The sequence below is a fragment of the Silurus aristotelis genome (genome assembly GCF_946808225.1).
Source record: "Silurus aristotelis genome assembly, chromosome: 18".
In the NCBI taxonomy this organism is placed as follows: Eukaryota; Metazoa; Chordata; class Actinopteri; order Siluriformes; family Siluridae; genus Silurus; species Silurus aristotelis.
Genome location: NC_139591.1, coordinates 8,803,208 through 8,826,817, shown reverse-complemented (window position 1 = coordinate 8,826,817; position 23,610 = coordinate 8,803,208). Strand labels below are relative to the sequence as shown.

Sequence of the window (23,610 nt, the reverse complement as noted above, 5' to 3'; positions counted from 1 at the left end):
CTTTTAGATGATTTATTGCCTAGTAAGGTGCACATATAATTCCATTTTATATTCTTCCTTTTCCATGGATATATATTCATATTGAAGATAAAAATATGTATGTATACCCACTCTGCTGTCAGTATAGCAGGTATAGCTTCTATATTTAAATTGTACCACAAGGTTTAGTCATTTATTTACCTAGAATATATAAGTACCCAAATCAACTTTCAAACCTTAAACAGTAAGCTAAACCAGGGTACAAGACACAGCTAGAAATTCAACATAACCTTGCCATAAACCTGAGTGAAAAAAGACTTAGCCTTAGCCTACTTCATGGTAACATATTAGCACTCAATAATGACTACCAGATAGCCAAGAACTTTCGACTTGGAACTAAATCATGGTCTGATTCAGAAACTGCATCCGGTAGACACTAATCCGCACAGAGTCGCTCCAACATTGCAGTGACCAAAGCACATATTATTCTGTCTAAACCAAGAGTTCTCAGGCCCCATTGACTGTCAAAGAAATGTTCCCTCTTACCTTGAGCATTATTTAAATGTATACAATACATTTTCCTCTATTTGTTAGAGCTACAAATCGTCCTATGCCTTCCAATGTCTGGTGATCTTTCAATGAACTTTAATGTTGAAATTCATCTTCAAGTGAAGCATTTTTGTTCTTGTAAAAAGTTATAGCTTTGCTGACTAACAGTAAATGATTTACAGTGTATTTCCAACTAGTGTGTTCTAAGTGTTACCTTGGCCTTTTTGCTGACACTTTCCTGAGGGAATACTGAGCTATTTAAAACACCACAGACTAACCCAAATCTCCACTCAACTGGAGGAAATGTGCCTTAAAAGCTTTCACATGTGACTGCATCAGCATCTAAAACCTACATAATGTCAGCTCATCTCCATCTGACATAGGTTATGACTTAGTTCAAATATGTGACCTGAGAAAATGCCAAGGATGATTGAAATCAAAAGCTTAATAAAAACTTAAAGGTTCCGCTGTTCTTTGTGACTCCAGAATTTTCTTGGAACAGATGGACTCACACAGGTTTTCTGGTTATATTACAATCAATGTAGCAAAGAAAGAAAAGGAGTTGATAAATACTAAGCAACATGAGCCAGGCTAATGGTCAATAAACTAGAAAAGCAATCAATCATATGGGTAAACAAAGAAAACCTAAAACTAATCACAGTTTTATATATATATATATATATATATATATATATATATATATATATATATATATATATATATATATATATATATATATATATATATATATATATATTACCTATTTAAGTAGTGTAAATTCAAATGGTATACAAATAGTGATTACAAGTGGTCTTTAGTAATTATGTGATTTAGAGCAAGGTTAGTGTTTTAATTAGAGATTAGGGACTTATACATTTGAGCACAGCATGTTTAGTGACTGTTATAGTTAAGCCTTTATGTTAGATAAAATGCTTATTGTGTTTGCCTTTGATTATTTCTAGTTAGTCTGGTCAATCTGCCATTCACGACTACTGGAGCAGAAAAGTGCTTATGGCTAGACTCCATGAATAACCAGGCCAATCACGACAAAGCGTTGTAGATGATGTTTGCCTAAAGCCTGTGTGTAATGCTTGTGCCCCCTCTATATTGAAGCTGAAATTAAAGCCACATGCAGTCTGAGACGAATGAGCACAGGAGATATATCACTGTAGCATGTTGCCCAGAGGTCTGTGCTCTGAATCCAGGCCAGATTGCTCAGAACAACACTTCTTCTTCATCACTCTGACCTTTATCATTACTCCACTAGTTCTGATTTGTTTCACAGCCAACTGGGTCACATTTCAGGTTATGCCTGTTACATAAAACTAGAAAACCAATTTCTCGAATGATGCAAAATAAACAAAGCAATTATTTATATGTGTAATATGTGCTGTAAAATTCTCGATTCTGATTGGTCAGAAGTTGCTGATGAATGAAATAAAAAAAGCAGCTGTAACAGTGCTAGTTGCAAAACAAAGTACATGTTTAAATGAATGCACTCACACTAACATTATTATTTATATAGTCAGTTCAACCCAAATAAAAAATGGATCTAAAACACAAAGTTATTTAAAAATAAAATTTATGTTAATTGACACGGTTTTATATTGGGAGTGCTCCCAAGTGTGAGCATTTGTAATTTTTCGGCCTTTGTCTTCATGATAGAGCACTTTGTGATTTCTGTTCTCTCAATAATTTGACAAGCTGCTTCTTATTAAATTATTTATTACAATTTTATTATTATTATTATTATTATTCAATTTCTAGTTAAAAATTAAATACACGTTATAACAGAGTGAATTAAAAGGATTTAAATGTGTTCAATAATAATTTTGAAGAATATGGAATAAAATGCTTTGAAGCATGCTGCTAGGGAAAGAAATGATGAAACCATGAACATGAAAAACAATTAAAGCGTTAGTGCTACTGTAATTGTTTTGAACCGGTCGCCGATTGTGCAATCGTTTTTAACTAATTGATAATCAAAAGAATGGGGAACAACAGGAGGATGAAACAGGGGTAGGTTTTGTTTCTCATATTATGTAAGGAGTGTTTAAAAATAACTGATCTGAGAGAATTTGTGCCACCAAATGCTTTAATGGTCTCACCAAGGAATATACCCCTGTCACATGTATCTAGAATGTAGTAGCGTTTTCCAGAGAGCACCCTTTAAACGCTTTTGGAGTATTTATTCACTGATGATATTAATTCATTTTTGTCAAATTCCTTTGTAATTTTCCAATTCCCCATGGCTTGGTATGTGTGTATGTTTCTTTAGGTCTGAGAGCTGGTGATGAGATCCTGCAGCTGAATGAGAAACAGGCGAGTGTGTTGGAGCTGTCGGACCTAAGTGCTGCATTTGCCCACCCTTCTCTCATGCTCACCATCAGTGCCGTGCCCTCATCTGAACCATGCCAGCGATGTCTGCTGCTTCCCCGCCGCTCAGATACACCTCACAATCTCTGCACGGACATCTTCTCTCAGAGCCAAGGTACAATTATTAATCCAGTTCACAACACAATTAGAACTGGCTTTAGGATGTAACATTATAAAACTGAAAATAACTTATTATTTGATTATTATACTGGACTTAATAACTGTATCATATCGGCGTGTTTCCGAATCAATTTTACTAGTGTATATATCGCAAGCATGTGATGCTAAAGACAGATTGTGTACATGAGCGCAATATATCTTACGGCATGCAGTCTACTTACTATAAAAAAAAAAAAGCAGCATCCCTTGCATGAGGCATTTTTTTTATTTACTTAGTTCATGTAATATCTGGAATTAATCCCATAAATGAAATTGCGTTCCTTTGCAACAAGTCACAGCACGATAATGAATAGAGAGTTAAAAGTATTATTTTATAAATACCACTAGACTAGCAAAGGAAGGATAGTAAAAAAATAATTATTTATGCATTATGTTACAAATGCTATTATAGTGTGAGAAATCATAAATCTGGCAGAATGGAGGCCAATTGACAGTAATGTGCATGAGAAAATTAGGAGAGAAAAACAGGACATTAAAGAAATAGAATAATAAAAAAAAAGTCAAGAGATTACATTGTAAAAGGGACTGAAATTATTTGTTCAAATTAAATTAAATATTAGATAGCAAATATGCATTTTATTTTAGTTTTTTGACTACAGTATCTTCTGGTAATTATGCATGTACCAAACTTTTGGTTATAAATACTATAGATAATTAAATGCTCTCTGATTTCTCTCTACTGGCTCTGATCTCCAACTCCCTCTAGAGGACATCCTGGATGAGGCATCTATAATTGTTCTTGAGAGCCCGGACACTGAAGAAGTGGAAGAAGGTGTGCTCTTACCTGTTGAGGATGCAGTAGATGGCACAGAGGCTGATCTTGAAACTGTCTCTGAACACAAGGTAAGGCAGAGGTGCCATTAAGGTATATTTTATGTTAATGTTGCTAAACAAAGTCAGCTTCAGAGTTCTGTATGGCTCAAGTAATTAAATAGAGGTCACTGAGTTTCAGATCAGTTGTCGGATCAGTGTGGGAAAACAATGTGCTACTGGGTTTGGAGTATCATGATTAGTGTCACTGAAACCTGGCAACCATCTCAATGAGTTTCCACAAACTGTCAATTTTAGCTTTATTTCATCCCAGGCCCAGACTAGTGCACACACTAATCTGAAGCTTTCTAACAAGCTTAAAAAATACAAAATAAAAAAACATATTCATATTTGTATTGTATCCCTACTGTGGGTGCACTCATAAACAATCAGTGAGCTGTGTGCCACTGTCACTGTAGACACACAAACACACACACACACACACACACACACACACACACACACACACACACACACACACACACACACAGCAGTGTGTCCTCTATTTAACATGTCTACATGTTGGCTGCAGGACACTTGGTTTGGTTTTCATTTGTTCATGTTTAGCTTTTTTTGGTTCTACAGTTTTCTTTCCAGCGTGTCTTTTTTTCCATCAGCTCACTGACTAAAGCACAATGTGGCCATCTCCTGTTTCACATTATAACTGGCACCTATTTCTTTATTAGACACCATCTATATTAAGCTGTACAACTGCACAATCCATTGCTTCTAATATTTCTGTGAGGTTTTACTTTACACTATGTACAGTATCTGGGGATCACTGCATTGGATTTTTGTGCTTTTTGTATGAATCTATTGTTCAGCATATTCTTTTGTCATATAATCTCATAAAATGTTGAGGTTGTCATAAGACCACGTTTGCTTTAGCACCAGAGGGATGAGCTTGATCAGGAAACAGTAAAGATGATGCGTTGTTGTTATATTCTGTCAAAGTCAGTTAGGTCATGGGTGTTCTCTCTCTCTCTTAGTTGAATTCTATGAAAATTCAGTTGTTGATTTTTTTCATAAATTTAAAGTTTATATATTGATTAACTGTAGCTATGTGTGGTGGCTGTTTCCTACTTATTTCATTTACATTCTGAAATTTTAAATCCAATAAATATGATGTACACAGACCAAGCACTTTTAACTTGGTGGAGGCTCTGTGTGTGGGGCTGCATTTCTGCCACTTGTGCTGCCGATGTTGTCCGGACTGATCGGATCATGAATCCTAAAAAGTACACGGTTTTACTATATCGTTCTATCACAAGCACACTGCGGTATTTAGACGTTGTGTGGGATCACCTGGACAAAGAAAGAAATGAAAGACAATCAAAGTATAAAGAATAACTTTGGGAAACGCTGAAAGCAGCCTGGTATTATATACCAGAAGATTACTTCAGCAAACTTCAGGATAATTTACCCAAATGAGTCCACGTTTTGTAAGGGGGCAATTAGGGAGTCAAAATAAATACAGACTTTTGCCTGTAGAAGTATTTTTTGTTTTGAAAATTGTTTTTGAGACACATGCATGCTCCTTTTGTTTATATGCAACAAACTCTTTAGTGGACAGTGAATGCCTGGAAGAAAGAGAAAGTGGAAGAAAGTTCTGTGGACCAAATTGAGTCCAAATTTGACATTTTAGGCTCTAACAAAACAACTTACTGTCTGTAAGATAGAAAACAAGAGAGAAGACGTTAGCAGATTGCTTCACACCCACATGGAAGTGGAAGCTTAATGGTTTGGGGTTGTTTTAGAGCAAGGAAGGTTGGAGACTTATTTTGGGTGAAACAAAAACTGAACAAATATGGCTACCATTCCATAATTCAACACTATGCAATTCTGTTCGATTCATTGCACCCAAACTTCATCATACAACAAGACAATGACCCAAAGCATGCATCCAAACTCTGTAGGTGTTATTTCGAGAGAACGCACTCATTTGAGATTGTTTGATCATTTTTGAGATCTTTAAATCTTTTATTAATATAGTTTTAATGCAAAAGAAAATCCTATTTGCCCATATATCCTGATTCAATCTCATTCTGACAAAGATGACGAGTCGAATTGCACTGAATTTCATGTGTCTCAAGTGTCAGCGCCGAAGCCATGCTACAGTCTCCATGCTTGTCACGTTGATTTTCCATTGCTGTATTCAAAACCAATTACTACCGAGTCCCATTTCCTCCTGTTAATCATCAGTGCCACAGAGATCACACCATGGTATTAAATCTGAAATACTGGCGTATACATTCACTTAGCAAACCAGGAAAAGGTAATAAAGTGATGCTTACACGCTTGATTCAGCCTGTGTGTCTGCTGGGCTGAGATCAGATCGCAGCGCTTGACTGAGAATTAAAATTTGTATTTTATTTACTTGTTTACTTGTTAATTCTGTGTGTCCTTTCATCTTCAGATTTTTTATTCTGTTTATTGTTTATGTATATTTTTTTCTGCCATATTGATGACAGTAGAGGAGGAGTAAATAATCTTTGTCTCTCTGGCCTGTGAGCCGACACACCATCTGCTGCCGAGTCTTGTGTTTAGCCCCAGTAACTCATGCACAGCAATGCCATGCCATCTGTGTGTGTGTGTGTGTGTGTGTGTGTGTGTGTGTGTGTGTGTGTGTGTGTGTGTGTGTGTGTGTGCATGTCTGTGTGTGTCCATGTCTGTCTCTTTTTTTTTTCTTTTGACTTAGGAATTCTCATTAAACTGGCATTCTTCTTGTAGAATAGTCTTTAAACGATTCAAGGCAACATCAGCAGATTTTGGTTTAACACCTTTAAAATAATGAAATAAATGATTTATTAGCTAAAGTAAATCACACAACGAACACTGACATTCTTTTTCCCTCTTAAAGGTAATAATGAATTTCTACAAGCCATCACGTGTCTCTCACATCTCTCACCTGGTACCACTCCAGAATGAAGAGCCTGTAATTAGACCCAATTTTCCCTCTTTATACAGCTCCTATTGAAGCCATTCCTCCTTCTGTATAATCAAATGAACATCTTTACCAGCTATTCAGCTAAGTGGGACCCTTTAGGCCCAGCCATGCTTTGTGTACCCAGATCCCTTTGAATCACACTGCTGGCCAATGGTATAATCCCTTTGGCTATTTATTTTCCAAAGCAAAAAAAAAAAAGGTGAAAGGAAGGAAGGAAGACACCTTGTTTTAAATTAGACCTTTATTCTAATTGCACGATTACAATTAAGATTGCTTTGTGTTGATAAATTGGGGCAGGTGCTGGAGGAATGGACAGCCGAGCCACACAATGAGGAGAAAGACTTCATTAGTTTTCCCAATGAGTAAAGCCTGTGTGCTTTTCTCCTCCTGGTGAGATGATAAGGGTCATTGTTTAAGTACTAGACCAATTAGAGACAAGACTCAATGCTTTGCAAAATCACACTGGAAGGGAAAGACCAAGATGGGGTTCGATAAAGTCAAGTTAATTTCACATTTATCACTTTGAAATTGCAGCGTCATGTATGTAATAGCTCATGCAAATTGCTGTGGAATTATAGTGCGTTTCTTTGTTGTTGTTGTTTTTTTCTTTACTATTAAGTTAATCTATTGCAGCATCTAATCTTGCTCTAACATGTTATGGGACTGTTAATTTTTGCAGCCCATCGGACTGTTGATCCCAAACCTACAACACCCAATAACTACCCCTAGCACAGCCGATTTAAACTAGTCTAAATGACAGATAGACTGATATCAGACTCTCACTGGTCTTGTAATGTATGTCCAATACTGACAACTTGCCACTTTTTTGACTGCGTCCACTGCTTGCAGTGTATTTTTGATTCTGCTTGCTTAGAGCACTAGCATTTTTTGGTCTTTGGTCTGTGAGTTTGTGCTGCACAAAAGTTTATTTGGCATTTTCTGTGTAGCAGTGTAAAAGAATTGAATTGTAAATTGATGTTTAAGGCGCATTTCATGCACATGACAAATGAATCTAATCATAAACAGTGGCATGAATTAATGTCAGGTTTCAGTATTTTGATGTATCGAAAATGATTCTTACTAAACCAGATCTACTTTTTCTTTTCCTCTGGATCCAAATATGCCTCAAATTTTGCTGGCTTTCAACTGAAGGCAGGGTTCTCATGATACTGGTTAATCCTGTTTCTCACTACAGCAGCTGGAAACAAATACAATTATTAAAAATTCACTAAGATTATCATTATATTGTGCTGCTGTTGAGCCTCGCTGAATGTGTAGAGTACTTGTGTACTGTATAGTATGTGTGATGGTGTGCACTAATAGAAGAAGTGCACATTTATTTGTTTTCCATTTGTCCTGGATTCTGTTTGTATTCTCAACATGAACAGAACAATCATCATACAACCGTTACAGGTTTCCTTAACAGAAAGGAAACCTTTCTGTTCGTTGTGAAACAGCTCGCTGTGCATTTGTCATTCAGCATTGTTATGGTAATAGAGTTTAAATGGAAGAGGGTGATAAGAGGACATCATTGCTCACTAGGGAAGGAAATGCTTGCCTTCCTGTCCCATGAGTCACTTCTCTGATAAAATGAGTCTTCCTTAAGTGTTTGGCTGTGCTATGTGTGTTTAAGTTGAGAGGTGGGTACTTTGGTGTACAAAGCTACACCTAAAACGCAGTGTCCTAGTTCAGATTCCTTTGGCAGCGAAAGAGACCGTTAACAGGTTTGGACTTGCTGCTTATTCGTGCTTGTACTTTCGACTGCTCCTGTTTTCACCTTATTTCGGTTGTACATGTGCATGGATGGAGGTATGGCTCATATTCCGTTGTAACAATTTTCTTACTTTTTGTGGGCTTACTGATATGTTTTATTCTGATTAATTCAATTTTGCAGTTTATACAGTAGGGTTAGTTTTACATGATCAGCTAGTTATAATAAAAATGCTTCCAGTTCTATGCTTTAAATGTCTTTTTGGAACTATTGGTTTGGATGTTTTGTGCAGCGTTTTAATGAGAATCTCTGGGTTTTAGTGACCATAGTTGAAAATCTGTATGTTTGAGACCTTGTTTATTTGCATTTCCTTCTGTATGTCGAGATCCACAGCACTTTATTTGCTATATACAGTAGTTGCACTGGAATTCGGTCACACTCGTTCTCCAGGGAAAAAAAAAAAAGACAAAGAAAACTGAAAAGTATCACATGTGCATGCTGATCCCTTGTTTTTTAATTTTCTTGTTGATGTTGACAGTAGTATTGCTGGTGTTAAGCAACACTAAGCTGTGCATTGCTGGGCAAGTGGGGGCGAGTGACATGACGCTGCTGAGCCTCTCCTTTTTTCCCCTCCCCTCCAGTCCCTCTCATCCTGCTCCAGATGGGATTATTATTGTTATTATTTTCTCTCGCTTTCTCCCTGCTCACTCTCTTTCTCGCTCTTGCACGAGAACTTGTGCCATCTACCCAGAAAACAAACGAGTCAAAATAAGAGAGGAAAGGATGCAGGGAGGAAACCATTTCGTGGATAAAACACCGAACTAACGAAGGAGACAGACTTTTTTGTCTCATCACACTGGGGAAGCTCTTTAGAGGAGATAAGATCAAGCTCAAGCTGAAGGAGCTGAATTGGGTTGGGTCCTGTTTTTAGCCATCATTCTGTTGTGACTTTCATAAACGTTAGGATAAGCATGTCTGTCCTGTGGAGGAATAGGAGCTCCAAGCATTCCGCCGAGTCTGTCTATGACATGTTGCAGCTGGTGAGCTAACCTGTGTGAGTGTGTGAGTGTTTTTGTATACATGCATGAATGAACATGCGTGTGTGCTATGGGAATTATTCCATAAACTCTCTTGCTATGTGTATGATCTTTAAAGTTTAATTTTATTTAACATGTTGTATATGTATTAGTGTTTTTCTTTTTTTTAATTCTTGATCACTTCTGTTCAGGGAAATAAATAGTTAGTTCCAATAGATGGTGCATGTTAATTCTACTCTTTAGTGCTTGTCTGAGCAGTTTAAAGGAGACAGTGATGAGCTGTCATTCTGTCTCTGTGTATTAGGAGAAAAGCCAAGCTGCTGGCAGCCACATCTGTCCTTTCCACTTGCTGTCCTCGGGGATCTGTTCCACCTCTGCTGTTAGTCAGGTTGGGAACACCAGGATCGTGCAGGGTCCAAACACTTTGTCATAACTTAATAATGAGCGAAAAATATAAATCTGTCATAGGTATTCATTTTCAAGACAGCATTAGTTATTACAGTGCACTGAAGTTTGCATGGCAACTATAAATTTATATATTTATTTACTATATATTTATGCAAATGATATGATCTGTGTGAAATTGTTTGTGTTTTTGTAATGATATCTGTGTAAAACATTTTTTTAAATATGAATTTTAACCATATATAGCTGATGCAGCACACGGTGAAATGAGACAATGTTTCTCCTTAACCCTTCACCTTTAAGTCCTTCTAAAGAAGATTTTAATAAATACACCATGCACGGTCACTTCATGAATTGGGAAATGTGAAAATAGTTTTTGCTTTCTTAGTCTTATTTAGACAAAGCAATTTTATATATATATATATATATATATATATATATATATATATATATATATATATATATATATATATATATATATATATATACAGTATATATACAGATCAGGCATAACATTATGACATCATAATACCAGTGAAATGAAAACACTGATTATCTCTTCATATATATTATGGAAAAGAATTGGGCAGCAAGTAAATATTTTGTCCTCAAAGTCGATGTGTTAGAAGCAGGAAAAATGGGTGAGCGTAAGGATCTGAGTGAGTCCAAATCTTTTGGGCTGTTCCCAGTCTGCAGTGGTCAGTACCTATCAAAAGTGGTCCAAGGAAGGAACAGTGATGAACTGGTGACAGGGTAATGGGTAGACAAGGCTCATTGATGCACGTGGAGAACGAAGGCTGGCCCGTGTGGTCCGATCCAACAGAGGAGCTCCTATAGCTCAAATTGATAAAGAAATTAATGCTGTTAATGCTCGATGGGTCACGACTGTTTTGGCAGCAAAAGGGAAACCAAACACAATATTAGGCAGCTGGTCATAATGTTATGCCCGATTCATGTATACAGTATTAATACTCATGTGCTGCATTTCCTTTCAGGTTCTGCAAATGCTCTAGATACCTCATCTAATCTAATCATCTTTTATAATTTTTTTTTTAATCCAACTCATCAGAAAGAAAATCAGTTTACTTTTCTAAATACTTTCTTTTTTCTACATAATCTTCATGTTGTTGTTATTGTTGTTGCGTAACCAGAGCAAAGATATTTAGCATTTTTACTGATCTGTGGTGGCTATTTGTTTTCATCGTTTAATGTACGAGACTGCATGCTGAGTTAAAGTCGTCTCAAGTTCCATTGTTGCTTCAGAGCTGCTCCTATTTTTCGGTTGTTTGCGAAGTTTTCTGCTTTAACGATAATTGTCTATAATTAACTGGAGTCGGCAGTATATTTGTGTGTGTATGTGGGCGTAAGTGTGTGTACGTGTGCGTCTATAAAACTAAAGCGTTTCCAGTAAATCCGGCTGCTCCACATTTTTGTCTTTGAGCTTCCTTCAACACATTGTAACCCAGTTAACAGTGAGCTTGAAAAATAATTCTTAAAATCACATTTGTATGAATCACTCATGTGAGCGTGATCAAGCACTAGAGCAACTCACATTCTCATGATGTTCAGTGTGTTTAAGAAGCAAGGCATGCTGCTTGGTTTCTTACACAACTTACAATTAGAGGACAAAAATAATTAAGCTGAGTTTTCCGTTTGATGGATAAAGTGGCACTGGGTTCCAAGTGGCAAGAAATGTGTTTCTCCTATTAAATCTCAAAATTACCATCCACTCTCCAAGAGAGCCAAGAACGGCTGTTGTGTCTGGGTGGAAAGGATGGTTTTACTCTCTACCCTTTCTAGTGAAATAAACCATCTTTGGAGCTCATGTATGTGGAAGGGCAGATTCCACTTTCTTCTGAATAGTTTGAGCTGCAGTGGGACATAGCATGACTGGAAAAAAAAAGTGACCTCAGTGACCACACATGTTTCAGAGGAAGCATGGTTTTCTACCTTTCCATGTTGGTGGCAGTGATAACTTGGTGGGAATGAAGTGATGTATGGTATTTAGCCCAACAACAATACGTTTTAAAACAAACAAAAATAACAAAAAAAGATAATTGTCCAAAACACTTTTTTTTAAGAACAAAAAAAATTTAAATAGATTTTTAGCTGTGTGGGAAGACTGTAGAAAGAACATTACTTATAATCTTACATTCCAGTGCTCATGTTAGTTTTTTACTCTCCAGTGTTCTGTATTGTTTAACGAATATATTCACACTCTTAATATCACCCAAATGAGGATGGGTTCCCCTTTTGAATCTGGTTCCTCTCAAGGTTTCTTCCTCATGTCATCTTGCTCATCAGGGACAAATACACACCATTCACCTTAACTCCTAAATTCTGTAAAGCTGCTTTGAGACAATGTCTTTTGTGAAAAGCTCTATAGAAATAAACTTGACTTCACTTCACTTCACTTGACTTTGTATCATAAATCTGAAGGGTCTGTTTTATACCATTTGCTCTATTCTTTTGAAATCCTAAATGTTTAATTTGAATGCTAATGTATATTCATAACATAAAATCACAGAATTAATACAGAAATCGTTGGGATTGTGTTTTGAGTTATGTTTTAATCACCATGTTAATAGTAGACCTTTTGTCATCTGATCTGTTGACCAGTATTAGCATTTACATTGCTTCCTCTAGTGTGGTGCTCTGTATTATTACTGACATTATATAATGGTTGCCTTTCTCTCTCTCTCTCTCTCTCTCTCTCTCTCTCTCTCTCTCTCTCTCTCTCTCTCTCTCTCTCTCTCTTTCTCTCTACAGAGCACAGAGCAAATGACTGCATTCTGCCGCAGCCTTCATGACATGAATCCTCCAGAGCCTGTTGCATACTCGCCCTCGTCCTCCTCCTCCTCATGTGTTCCCAGCCCTGTCTCTTCGGGACTTGTTCCTTCCACACTGCGTCAGCTCTCCGATGCTGACAAATTGCGCAAGGTTATAAGTGAGCTGGTGGACACAGAGCGCACCTATGTTAAGGTCGGAACCTGCTTGAGTTTAACTTTTAACATTAAAGCAACTAAAGTAGTTGCGTAGTTGCATAGCCTTGATGTGTGTGACACATGTACACATTGGGGATACGGCTATCATGTCAAAAAACGACATTTTTTGAATCTATTCAGTGAATGACTGAAGAATAATGGACTTGATGGAGTCCCTTATTTGAATACAATACTTCATGTTCTGGTTGCAGACAAAGACAGCTACATTCTACTTAAAGTTATTTCTATTAAAAGTTTGTGTTGAAAATGCAGATGAAGTCTCTTTTGTTTTCTGTAACACCTCACTTTCTCTTTTCATAGGACCTACATTTTGTGATCGAGAGATACCGGACTCCGCTGCAGAAGGAACATTTTCTGTCACAGGATGAGGTGAGTTCCAGTACTGACTGATTTCTGTAGAACTGTGATTCATAACTTGTTGAATTTTGTTGAACTGGATGTACCTTTAAAAAAATTCAGAATCAAAAGTAAAATGTAATTTTACTGTAGTTTTTGGGGCTTGTTAGTAAAAGAGTGTAGAAAGAGCTGTGCACTGATATTCATTAAATGGCAGAAAGGTCATTGCTGGGTGCTAATGGGTTGTCTGTGTGTTTATAGTTGGATGTGCTTTTTGGGAACTTGCCAGAGATGGTTGAGTTTCAAGTGGAGTTTCTCAAGACTCTGGAAGATGGAACACGATTGGTTCCAGACTTAGACAAGCTTGAGAGAGTGGATCAGTTCAAGGTGCTGTTATCAAACCATAATTGTTTTACCAGTGGAGTGGAAATCAATTGCCTGTAGAAAACCTATTTTAATATTAATCCTGTTTTGTATAAAATTTCCTTCCTCCATAGAAAGTGCTCTTCTCTCTTGGTGGCTCATTCCTCTACTATGCAGACCGCTTTAAAATTTACAGTGCTTTTTGTGCCAGTCATACAAAAGTCCCAAAAGTCCTCACCAAAGGTAAGCCCAGGCACCATTTACTCTCTTTTTCTAGTACTTTGATCACTGTGCCAGAAAACCTGGCTGTTTTTGCATTCATTAAAGTATGGGCTTAGGGACCAAATGAGAATAATGAGAATGACTGTCAGAATATCTGAGCTTAAAAATACAAATGTAAATACAGATTTATAGGCATTTAGATGTCTGAAAAGATCCATTAGCAACAGTTTAAAATATGTGATGGCTGTTGGAAGTATGTTGCCTTCACCCTGGATCGCCTAATGACTAAGATTTAAAGGTTTATAATCATCAACCCAAATCTATGTAAAATGCTATTTAATTAAAGGCAGCAGAACATGTATGGTCCTTCCTAACTGTTAATTCATGAAGTGTCCCATAGTTGGTGTTTTTCTGAGTCATGTTTTTTGGCACATTTTTCATTGCATAGCAGTTTGCTTGGCAGTGTGTGAAGTACTTATGGAGAGTAGAGCAGAAAAATGAACAGTATTCAGCCAAGTGTTTAGCAACCCCCAACACACACACAGACACACAGACACACACCCACACACACACACACACACACACACACACACACACACACACACACACACACACACACACACACACACACACACACACACACACACACACTCACTCACTGTAAGTAAAAGGGTTATTGTTTAATGCATAGACTGGAGTAAACATGTGCTTTTGGAAAAACTGGACCCCTTAACTTTAAAAGAAATTAATATTATATTAAAAAAAGCATTAAATATAGCACTTAAATATCTTTGTTTAATAATTGTTGAACTGTGAACATATGTATCAGTGAATAGATCAAAACGCAAGAAAGCATAATTACAATAATCATTGATTAAAGAGATCTTTATATCTATATTTTATATATATGTTTTACACTAAGATACACACCATCTTGGAAGCTATTTACATAAAGGCTGTTGTGACTGTTCCCTTGTTTGAACATTTTTTTTCTCCCTCTATCTGGGTAAAAATAGCTAAAACAGACCCTGAGTTTAAAGCATTCCTTGCCAAGAGAAACCCGAGGCAGCAACACTCATCCACTCTGGAGTCCTACCTGATCAAGCCAATCCAGAGGGTACTGAAATACCCTCTGCTGCTCAGAGAGCTCTACTGTCTTACGGACCCTGATAGTGAGGAGCACTACCATCTCAATGGTAAATACAAAAAATAATGTGTCTTTTATAGGACTAACAATAATCACAATTCATAATATTCAATATTCATGAATAGGCTACTAAACTACAGTGATTTCCCATTTACAGTTTTTATGAAACAGCAAATGCTTCCACAAAGACCAAAATCTAAGAAATCTTTTATTTTATTTTATTTTATTTTAAATTCTATTAGCTTTCATTTTTGATAACCACTGATGCAAAGAAACCACTGGTCCTGCCTACTCTACACTCACTGTCATTGTTCCATATTCCATAAGCTGATGGCCAAAGCAACCAAATTCATCAAAAGTTCATAAGCTATAACTCTGATAAAATATCTATAATATTTTGATCATCTTTTGGAAGACCACTTGAGATTCCATATAAATACAGCATAGTTAAGTTATCAAGAGCAATATGTATTCCTTCATAGACTGACTATTGGCATTGTTTTTTTCATATCCAGTTGCTATGAACGCAATGAATAAAGTAGCCAGTCACATCAATGAAATGCAGAAGATCCATGAGGAGTACGGAGCTGTTTTTGACCAGCTCATCAGTGAGCAGAGTACCGAAAAGAAAGAGGTAATTTAGCTGATAAAACCTGTTTAAAATTATTTTGGCCAAAAAGCAGTGTTATACATTTACTTATAAATTCGTACAAAGTAAGATTCTACATTATGTGTGTTTCAGGTGGCTGATTTATCTATGGGTGACCTGCTACTGCATGCTACTGTGGTTTGGATCAATCCTCCATCTTCCCTTATGAAGGGAAAGAAAGACCCAGAGCTTGCTGCCTTTGGTTAGTATTTCTCTCTCTCTCTCTCTCTCTCTCTCTCTCTCTCTCTCTCTCTCTCTCTCTCTCTCTCTCTCTCTCTCTCTCTCTCTCTCTCTCTCTCTCTCTCTCTCTCTTTCTGTTCATGTCTGTATGATATGAAGGGAGAGAAAAAGTGGTACACCGCCTCCTGAAATAGAATCTATTCTTTTATTTATTACTTTATCTTTGCACTTACTGTCACCCTTTCTGGAAAATGACTTGTGTAAAAGTTAAAGCAACTCATAAAGAAAGTATTAGGTTTGAAAGCATTCTACTGATGACCTACATTTCTGCTTTTAAACATTATATAGTGTTCATCTGTAAAAAGACTCTCTAAGTGTAATGTTGACATTTTGACAGCGGAGGGATTAGTGTTAATTTTATCGTTAATTTAGTGTTATATTGATATTGATGTACTGATTGTTTAGCTAAAGAGTGAATTAATTACATTATCTTATTATTCAGTGATGCGATTACAGTTTACATAGTTTATATCTGTCTCAGGATTAGAAATTAGTTTATTAGAGGGACAGTGCATGTAGGACATTTTGGGAATAAAGTGAAAGAGGCCCGATTGAGATGGTTTGGACATGTGCAGAGAAGGGACATTGGGTATATCAGTAGGAGAATGCTGAGGATGGAGCTGCCAGAAAGGAGGAAAAGAGGAAGACCAAAGAGGAGGATTATGGATGTGGTGAGGGAAGACATGCAGGTAGTTGGTTTGAAAGAGCCAGATGTATAGGACAGAGTAGTATGGAGACATATGATCCGCTGTGGTGACCTCTAATGGGAGCAGCTGAAAAAAAAAGAAGAAGAAGAAGAAGCATGTTAACAGGACTATTTCTATCCATGTACAATTTTAGCTTCAAAAATCTAAAAATGTTTTCTACATAACCAAAAAAAGGTATTTTTATTGATCATGGTTGTAATTAGTGCAGATTTGGTAGCTATTAAAGAACATATTGAACATTATCATTTGTTAGATAGTTTACTGTTTTGTTTGTCCGAGTCATATAAGCTTCTGTAGATGCATACAATGTTGACTGAAAATAAAAAACCCAAATTAATAAAATTAAAGAAGATAAAATAGCTTTTGCACTTAAGTTATAGTTATTCAATATTGACTAAAGGTAAAGGACAACCTAAAGTTTAATGTGGGATAAAAACTATTCTCAAAACATAGGGGGATGGAAGCACAGTATTTCTGCTTTGTTATCATATACCACTGCCCATGGCTGCTTTGGAATCACAGCTGGTGCTATGCACAATAATATTGCTTTTATTAGTCTTTAAAGAAAATCTGAAAAGAAAGAATGTACATAGCCAGGTAACATTAAAGTTGATTTGCCCATAAATCTCGGTTGGAGGTTATTCCTTTAAATGCAAAACTAAAAGGATGATAAAAAAAAAAATAAAGGAACATAGAGCCCCAAGTGCCTTTTAGTCAACCATCTGTGCTGAAGAATTCTATTACATTCTGGCATGCTTTCTGATTTCCCATGCCTAATGCCTTTCTCTCTGCTTTTCTTTTTCAGTTTTCAAGACAGCCATAGTTTTTGTGTACAAAGATTGCTCCAAGCAAAAGAAGAAAATTGTGAGTGCTTTTGGTGCTTTTTTCTTTTATTATACAATAAGAGAATTACAGCATGGGCAATACAAGTCTGGTCCTGACAGCATGATTACTGTTAACGCATGTATGCTTGGCCCTTTGTGCCGTACTTTGTGTACGTCTGCAATAAAAATGTCAGAGGAGAAAACTCTTTAAAAGTTCTCATTAGTTGTAAAAACAGCTATAGATAACCAGGACTTCCTCTGACCTTACTAACTGCAGACTTCGGCACAGTATGCAAATTATTTTCTCTGAGAAATTTTTCCAATTTATGAGAAATATGTCTCATCATACATATGCCTGTTCTCCTGAAGGTGGCCAATAATTATGAACTGGACCCTTTCGTCTGTGACTTTATGAATTGTTATAGTTTATACTATATATGTCTTTATACTTTTTCTTTCTTTCACTGTAGGGAACGTCTCACAAAGGCTTTGTTTCTGATGAGAGAGACCCATTTCGATTCAGGCATATGATTCCTTCAGATGCCCTCCAAGTCCGCAATACTACCAGTGAGTCTACCATATAGTGTCTTTCATTCCACCACTTTCCTATTTAAAAGGCAGATTGAGATTTTGATTATGTGTTGAAAACAAATTATTCAAACAATTTGATGTTCACTCAAGACGCCATGTGAGCTTGACAAAAAAACAAACAAGTGTGTCTCCTACTGTGCTTGTTATATATATATATATATATATATATATATATATATATATATATATATATATATATATATATATATATATATATATATACATATATATATATATATATATATATATATATATATATATATATATATATATATATATATATGGCTATTAATTATGTTTGCAAACCTTGTTTAAACATTTCTATTGGAAGATTCAACAATCCTATGAAATCAGAGTCGCATAGAGATAACTATTCCATGCAATTTCTAAAAGATATAACATATTCAATTTTTTTATACACTGTCAATATTCCATATGTAGATGTTACACGGACAATTGCAGTGCATGTTTTTCAGTAAATGGGAAAGTAGTGGCCTCATGCTCTGCCTTTTATCATTAAACAAAATCTCTTAAATCCCTGCAGTCTTCCACTTTTTAATTTGTAATTTATTTTTGCACCATTACATGTGGTGATTCTGTGTTGAAAGTTGACAATCTATTAAACAAATGTTATTTTTTCCCCCTATGTTTTCAAGATTCAGATGGAACAGCAGTATGTGAGATAGTTCACATAAGATCTGAGTCTGAAGGAAGGCCAGAGAGAACTTTTCATCTGTGTTGTAGGTAAGACTGGAACCATGTGAACATCACATGGTATGTGTTTTCTAGTGCAAGACTATTATATGATTTAATAGTAGGTTATACTCTGCTAGGGTCCGCTGGTGGTCTAGTGGTTAGGATGCGGCACGCTCACCGCTGCAGCCCGGGTTCAATTCCCAGTCAGGGAACCGACCCCAGCCATTAGTGTTGCACAAGCCAGTGCACTCTTAGTGCCGGTCCCAAGCACGAATAAATGGGGAGGGTTGTGTTAGGAAGGGCATCCAGCGTAAAAACATGCCAAATCAAACATGCAGATCATGAAAACGGATGATCCGCTGTGGTGACCCCTAATGGGAGAAGCTGAAAGAAAGTTTATACTCTGCTTAATCACAACAGTGTAATACTACTACACACTACTAGTTTTTCCTCTGATCATTGGTGTCGCTAAAGAATCTTTTACCAAAAGCGTCATTTGACGCCAGAAAATAAATTTCATTATTTAATTTTTATCTTTGAAAGTCATGCGTTGTATTTACAATGGAAGACTGGGATTATGTTGTTGTTGTTTTCAGAAATATTAATTAATTAACTGCATATTTGTTAAAAGCAGCTATTTTGGGGCTACATAGATTATTCTTTTGCTTAGGACATGAACCTGTTGTATCAGCTATGCAACAAACATGTAATGATCACTTCGCTTTTTCTTTTATTCCAGTTCCTCTGAGAGTAAAAGGGACTTCCTGAAAACAGTGCACTCTGTCTTAAGGGACAAACAGCGTCGGCAGCTGTTGAAGACAGAGAGTTTGCCTCATAGTCAGCAGTATATTCCATTTGGAGGAAAACGCTTTTTCGCACTGAAAGGAGTCAGGCCCATAAACAGAGCAGGTAAACCTCCAAATCCTTTATTTTTGTGTTAGACCTGCATAGCTACTGATCTACTGATCAAGTCAAGAGACCTCAGTGCTAAAACTGTTTAACAGTTTTTTCCCTTCTCCTTTCAGTTTCAGCTCCACCTGGAAACCTGGGCCGAAAAAGACTTGTACGCAATCGCTTCACCATTAACACCGACATTGTCTTTGACAACTGCACCAGTCAAGACTCCACAGTTTTTCCTCAGAGAGATCATGTGTCTCCATCCCAGAATAATCATAGGACGGATGGAGACACCGACCACTGGGTGGAAGAGCAGTTTGACTTGCAGCTGTATGACAGACAGACGGACGTAAAGGAGACAGACATCCTCAGCGATGATGACGAATACTGCGAGTCTGTCAAAGGTTCTTCTGCTGAGCCTAGCCTGGAAGAGTCTTTCGAAGCTCTTATAGCCGAAGTAGAGGAGGAGCAAAAGAACGAGGACAAGAAGGACAAAGACATAGCTCCCAGCAAAGGTTCAGAAAACAAGCTGCCGGAAAAGTCCCTTGGCCATCTAAGGTTGACTCCGCTACGTAAGCAGTGTGCTGTAGAAGACAATGTGCCTCAGAGGGAGGTGGAGGTTATCTGGGTTCGCAGAGACGATTTTAACGGTGGCTGCGGCACTGATATCTTCTGAAGTCGATTTTACAAGTCCTTTGTCTTTACTGTCAGACAAAATGTCAAAGGAAATGGTTGCAGGTGTAAATACATTCGACAGCTGCTTAAATAAGCAATATGGGTCAACATCATAAAACCCAAGTCCCTGCACATCTTTGGATGAAGTTACACGATATCTGAACTCTTCATTTCTTAAGCAGTTTATTGGGACTGGATGGGATGACTTAAGATGCTGAAAAACATCTGAATGGGATCACACAGTAATTGGGGACAGCCATATGTTTCTAAAACGAAAACACACTGACATGCTGAATAATGTGCACTCATATCCTGTAGGCAGCTACACTTCCTTTTCAAACCTAGTTGCCAAAATAATTATTTTTGTAAAACCGCTAGGAACGTGGGTCAGTCCTGTTTTCATAGCTTATGACCGCTGTTCTTTACTCAAGGGCTGTGTGTGTGTTTGTGATGTCCAGAACCCCATGGCTAAACTCAAGCTTCGTCTTACTTAACAGCACCATGCAGATCACATTGTCCAGAGCACAAAAGCATATCGTTGCTATTATGATCCTCTGAAAGCCACCGTTTACGATTTCTCAGCGACATCCTTGATCTTTCTTTTCCTTTTGATTTTACAGCATGCCCTCCAGTCCAGTATTACCCAGCCCTAACCACTTAAAGGGATATTTTAAATTATTAGCATAGATCCTGCTGTACTTGAATTTTCTATCACAGTTGTTTTGGGAAGGTGTAAAGCCTTGACCTTTTAGCCCTGCACACTGCAATGACCTGAGTGCTTTTGGTTCCAAGTACCAAACTAGTCACAATTTATCTTTATAAAGGTATACTACTGAATTACACACCCACGTAAAGTCGTCACTGACAACTATTTGATATAACATCACCAATCTCACTTGATATCATGAACTACACTTGAACAGTTCGAAAGGCAGTGAATTAGAATTAAATCAGGTGACATATAAGGTTTTGATGAATTCGGACGTTTTGTTGTGTTTTTCACAACGATTGTTTTGAACATGGTGGACAGAGCGTATTTCTGAAAGAGAAGTTATATTTTTTAAATGTATGTGAAATGATGTAAAATGCAATCACTTCCTGTATATGTGCTTTTGAAAACTTTTGGCTGAGATGCGTTGTAAAAAAACTGTAAATATTCTTCAACTTTTACATTGTTCATTTTTAAAATGTACGCTCACAGTTTCGTGAACTATTATTATTGCGCTTCTTAAATAAAAGTTCTTTATTTATATCGGCATTTTAACATGGATTGCTTGAGTATAATGTGCATTATTGATGAATACACACATAAACTTGACTTAGTAATAAGGGTGTCACAGCAAGTGAATAGAGACAGATGCAAATTTATTGAAAACAGTCAGACAAACAAATCCCAGTAAAATTCCCAAATCGTTCCTAAAAAAGTATGTGCAAAGTTCAGTCAAGGTGCAAACAACAAAGATGAGACAAATCCAACAATCAAAATCCAGAAACAAACAGATAAAATCCAGAGTCTTGGTAAGTCAAAAGTGGAAAAACCTAGAGCTGGTACAACTTAGGCTTCTTATATAGTAAGTGTGAGAAATAATTGCTGACAAGTATGTGTGGTTAGTAGTCAGGTGACTGTGAATGTAATAGAGTCAGTTGTGGAAAGTGTAATTTCTGACTGCCATATTTGTAAGCTGTGGTGATTTCTGGGAAACAGAGTTCACTGAGGTTGTTTGACAAAGGGAGAGAGTGAAACAAACAATCGAAGAAAAAAAAACAACCAGATTATAGACCAATTTAATATCAAGTATAAAATTCTAGTTTCAGTAGTGTCTTAAAAAATGTCAATTGTTGCAACTATATACAGTGCATCTGTCTAATAAAACTTTTACTAAAAGCATTTACCCTTTTTATAGTTATGAATTAGATGCTTATATTTATAATCAGGAAGTAGCACCTGCCTTTTGTAATCTATGTGTTCCAGTGAATTAATATCAAACAGTCATGTGAGACTGCATATGGATGTACTGACACTTGTAATAACACTTATAATAAAGTAATGTAGCAATTTGGATGTAAAAAAAAAGTGGTTGAGTGAAGAAACGGGGAATAAAAATAAGAATAAACAAAGTTTTTAGATAAAAAGGAACTGTTCAAACAGAGCTCTTAAAACAAAAACAAAAAACTCTTCCTGTAATTAAACTTGTATTCAGAATCTGGTGAATGCTCCACTTAGAATTAATTGTGCTTTTGGGAAAAGAGCATTTGGTAAATTATATAAATAAATGTATTGGGCCTAACCTGACTTAACCTATAGTACTTTACAGACATCAAAAATACCCCAACATATCGTTCGCCCAAACAATATACTGGATGCCAGCAACTGCCCCAATCTGGTCTTCAATGCTTTGATGGGTGTATTGTGTCTTGTGTAACTGCCAATTTGCACATATTTTCCAATCTTGCTTCAGTTAAGTAGCTACCCAGTTGGCACACTTAATAAAAATGGTTATAATTTGATGAGTAAAATCAGGTCTATCAGCTGCATTCACTGAACCCCAGTACAGCCTGTGTTGACCTTTAATTTGGGTCACTATGCTATATATGAGAAAAGGGAAAAAGAAAATATGTTGCTATTTGAAAATAACTTTTGATTAAAAAAGACCAGCCTCATGTCGCTCATTAGATGTCACTGAATAGATGTATTACGCACTGAAGTCTATAGTGCAATAAATTGGATTGTTTCTTATTGTACTAAATATTTTACCGAACTAGAACTTTGAAAATAAATCTGAATTAATTAAACAGATTACAGAAACATGGTCTATGTCTTTATACATTTTTAAATATTAGTAAATCATAAGTGAAAGGAACCATGGCATCTTACATTTTTTATATAATGTTTGGTACAATGCAACATTTATTTTTGTGCCAAGGCCCTTCATAGGAAAAAGTTTGTGTACCTCTGGTTTGCTAGAGTACATTTCACTGACCTATGGGGTTAAAAAAACTTGTGTTCAGAATGAGAAAATAAAAGTTCACTAGATGGCGCCATTCTACACCTTAAAAAAATTGTTCCGTAGAGCTCATCTTGGGATCTTATAGTTAGTTGTTAGTTGTCTCAAATAATTATTTTTCTTTATTTTTATTGTTTTTAACATTGTATATTAATACTGAAGACAATACAATTATTACAAGACAAATATAGAATTATCAGGTAAACAATACATGTTAAATGTTAAAGCATGTGGTCACCTGGAATGGTTTTCCAACAAT

General features: G+C 36.4%; 1 protein-coding gene across 3 annotated transcripts in view; it reads left to right on the top strand.

Annotated features, from left to right (window-relative positions):
• The window catches only part of tiam1a (TIAM Rac1 associated GEF 1a), a 58,435-nt gene extending 36,839 nt beyond the window's left edge, over window positions 1-21,596 (top strand). For all 3 annotated transcript variants that reach the window (XM_083569008.1, XM_083569010.1, XM_083569009.1), the window contains 14 exons: window positions 2,807-3,019; window positions 3,791-3,927; window positions 12,764-12,976; window positions 13,300-13,368; window positions 13,597-13,722; window positions 13,833-13,941; window positions 14,937-15,116; window positions 15,583-15,701; window positions 15,810-15,918; window positions 17,469-17,527; window positions 17,958-18,054; window positions 18,735-18,822; window positions 19,514-19,683; window positions 19,800-21,596. In XM_083569008.1, coding sequence (XP_083425134.1) covers window positions 2,807-3,019; window positions 3,791-3,927; window positions 12,764-12,976; window positions 13,300-13,368; window positions 13,597-13,722; window positions 13,833-13,941; window positions 14,937-15,116; window positions 15,583-15,701; window positions 15,810-15,918; window positions 17,469-17,527; window positions 17,958-18,054; window positions 18,735-18,822; window positions 19,514-19,683; window positions 19,800-20,347 — 2,237 coding nt within the window. In that variant the 3' untranslated portion in view covers window positions 20,348-21,596. The remainder of the gene's footprint in view (window positions 1-2,806; window positions 3,020-3,790; window positions 3,928-12,763; window positions 12,977-13,299; window positions 13,369-13,596; window positions 13,723-13,832; window positions 13,942-14,936; window positions 15,117-15,582; window positions 15,702-15,809; window positions 15,919-17,468; window positions 17,528-17,957; window positions 18,055-18,734; window positions 18,823-19,513; window positions 19,684-19,799) is intronic.
• The last annotated feature ends 2,014 nt before the right edge of the window (window positions 21,597-23,610 follow it).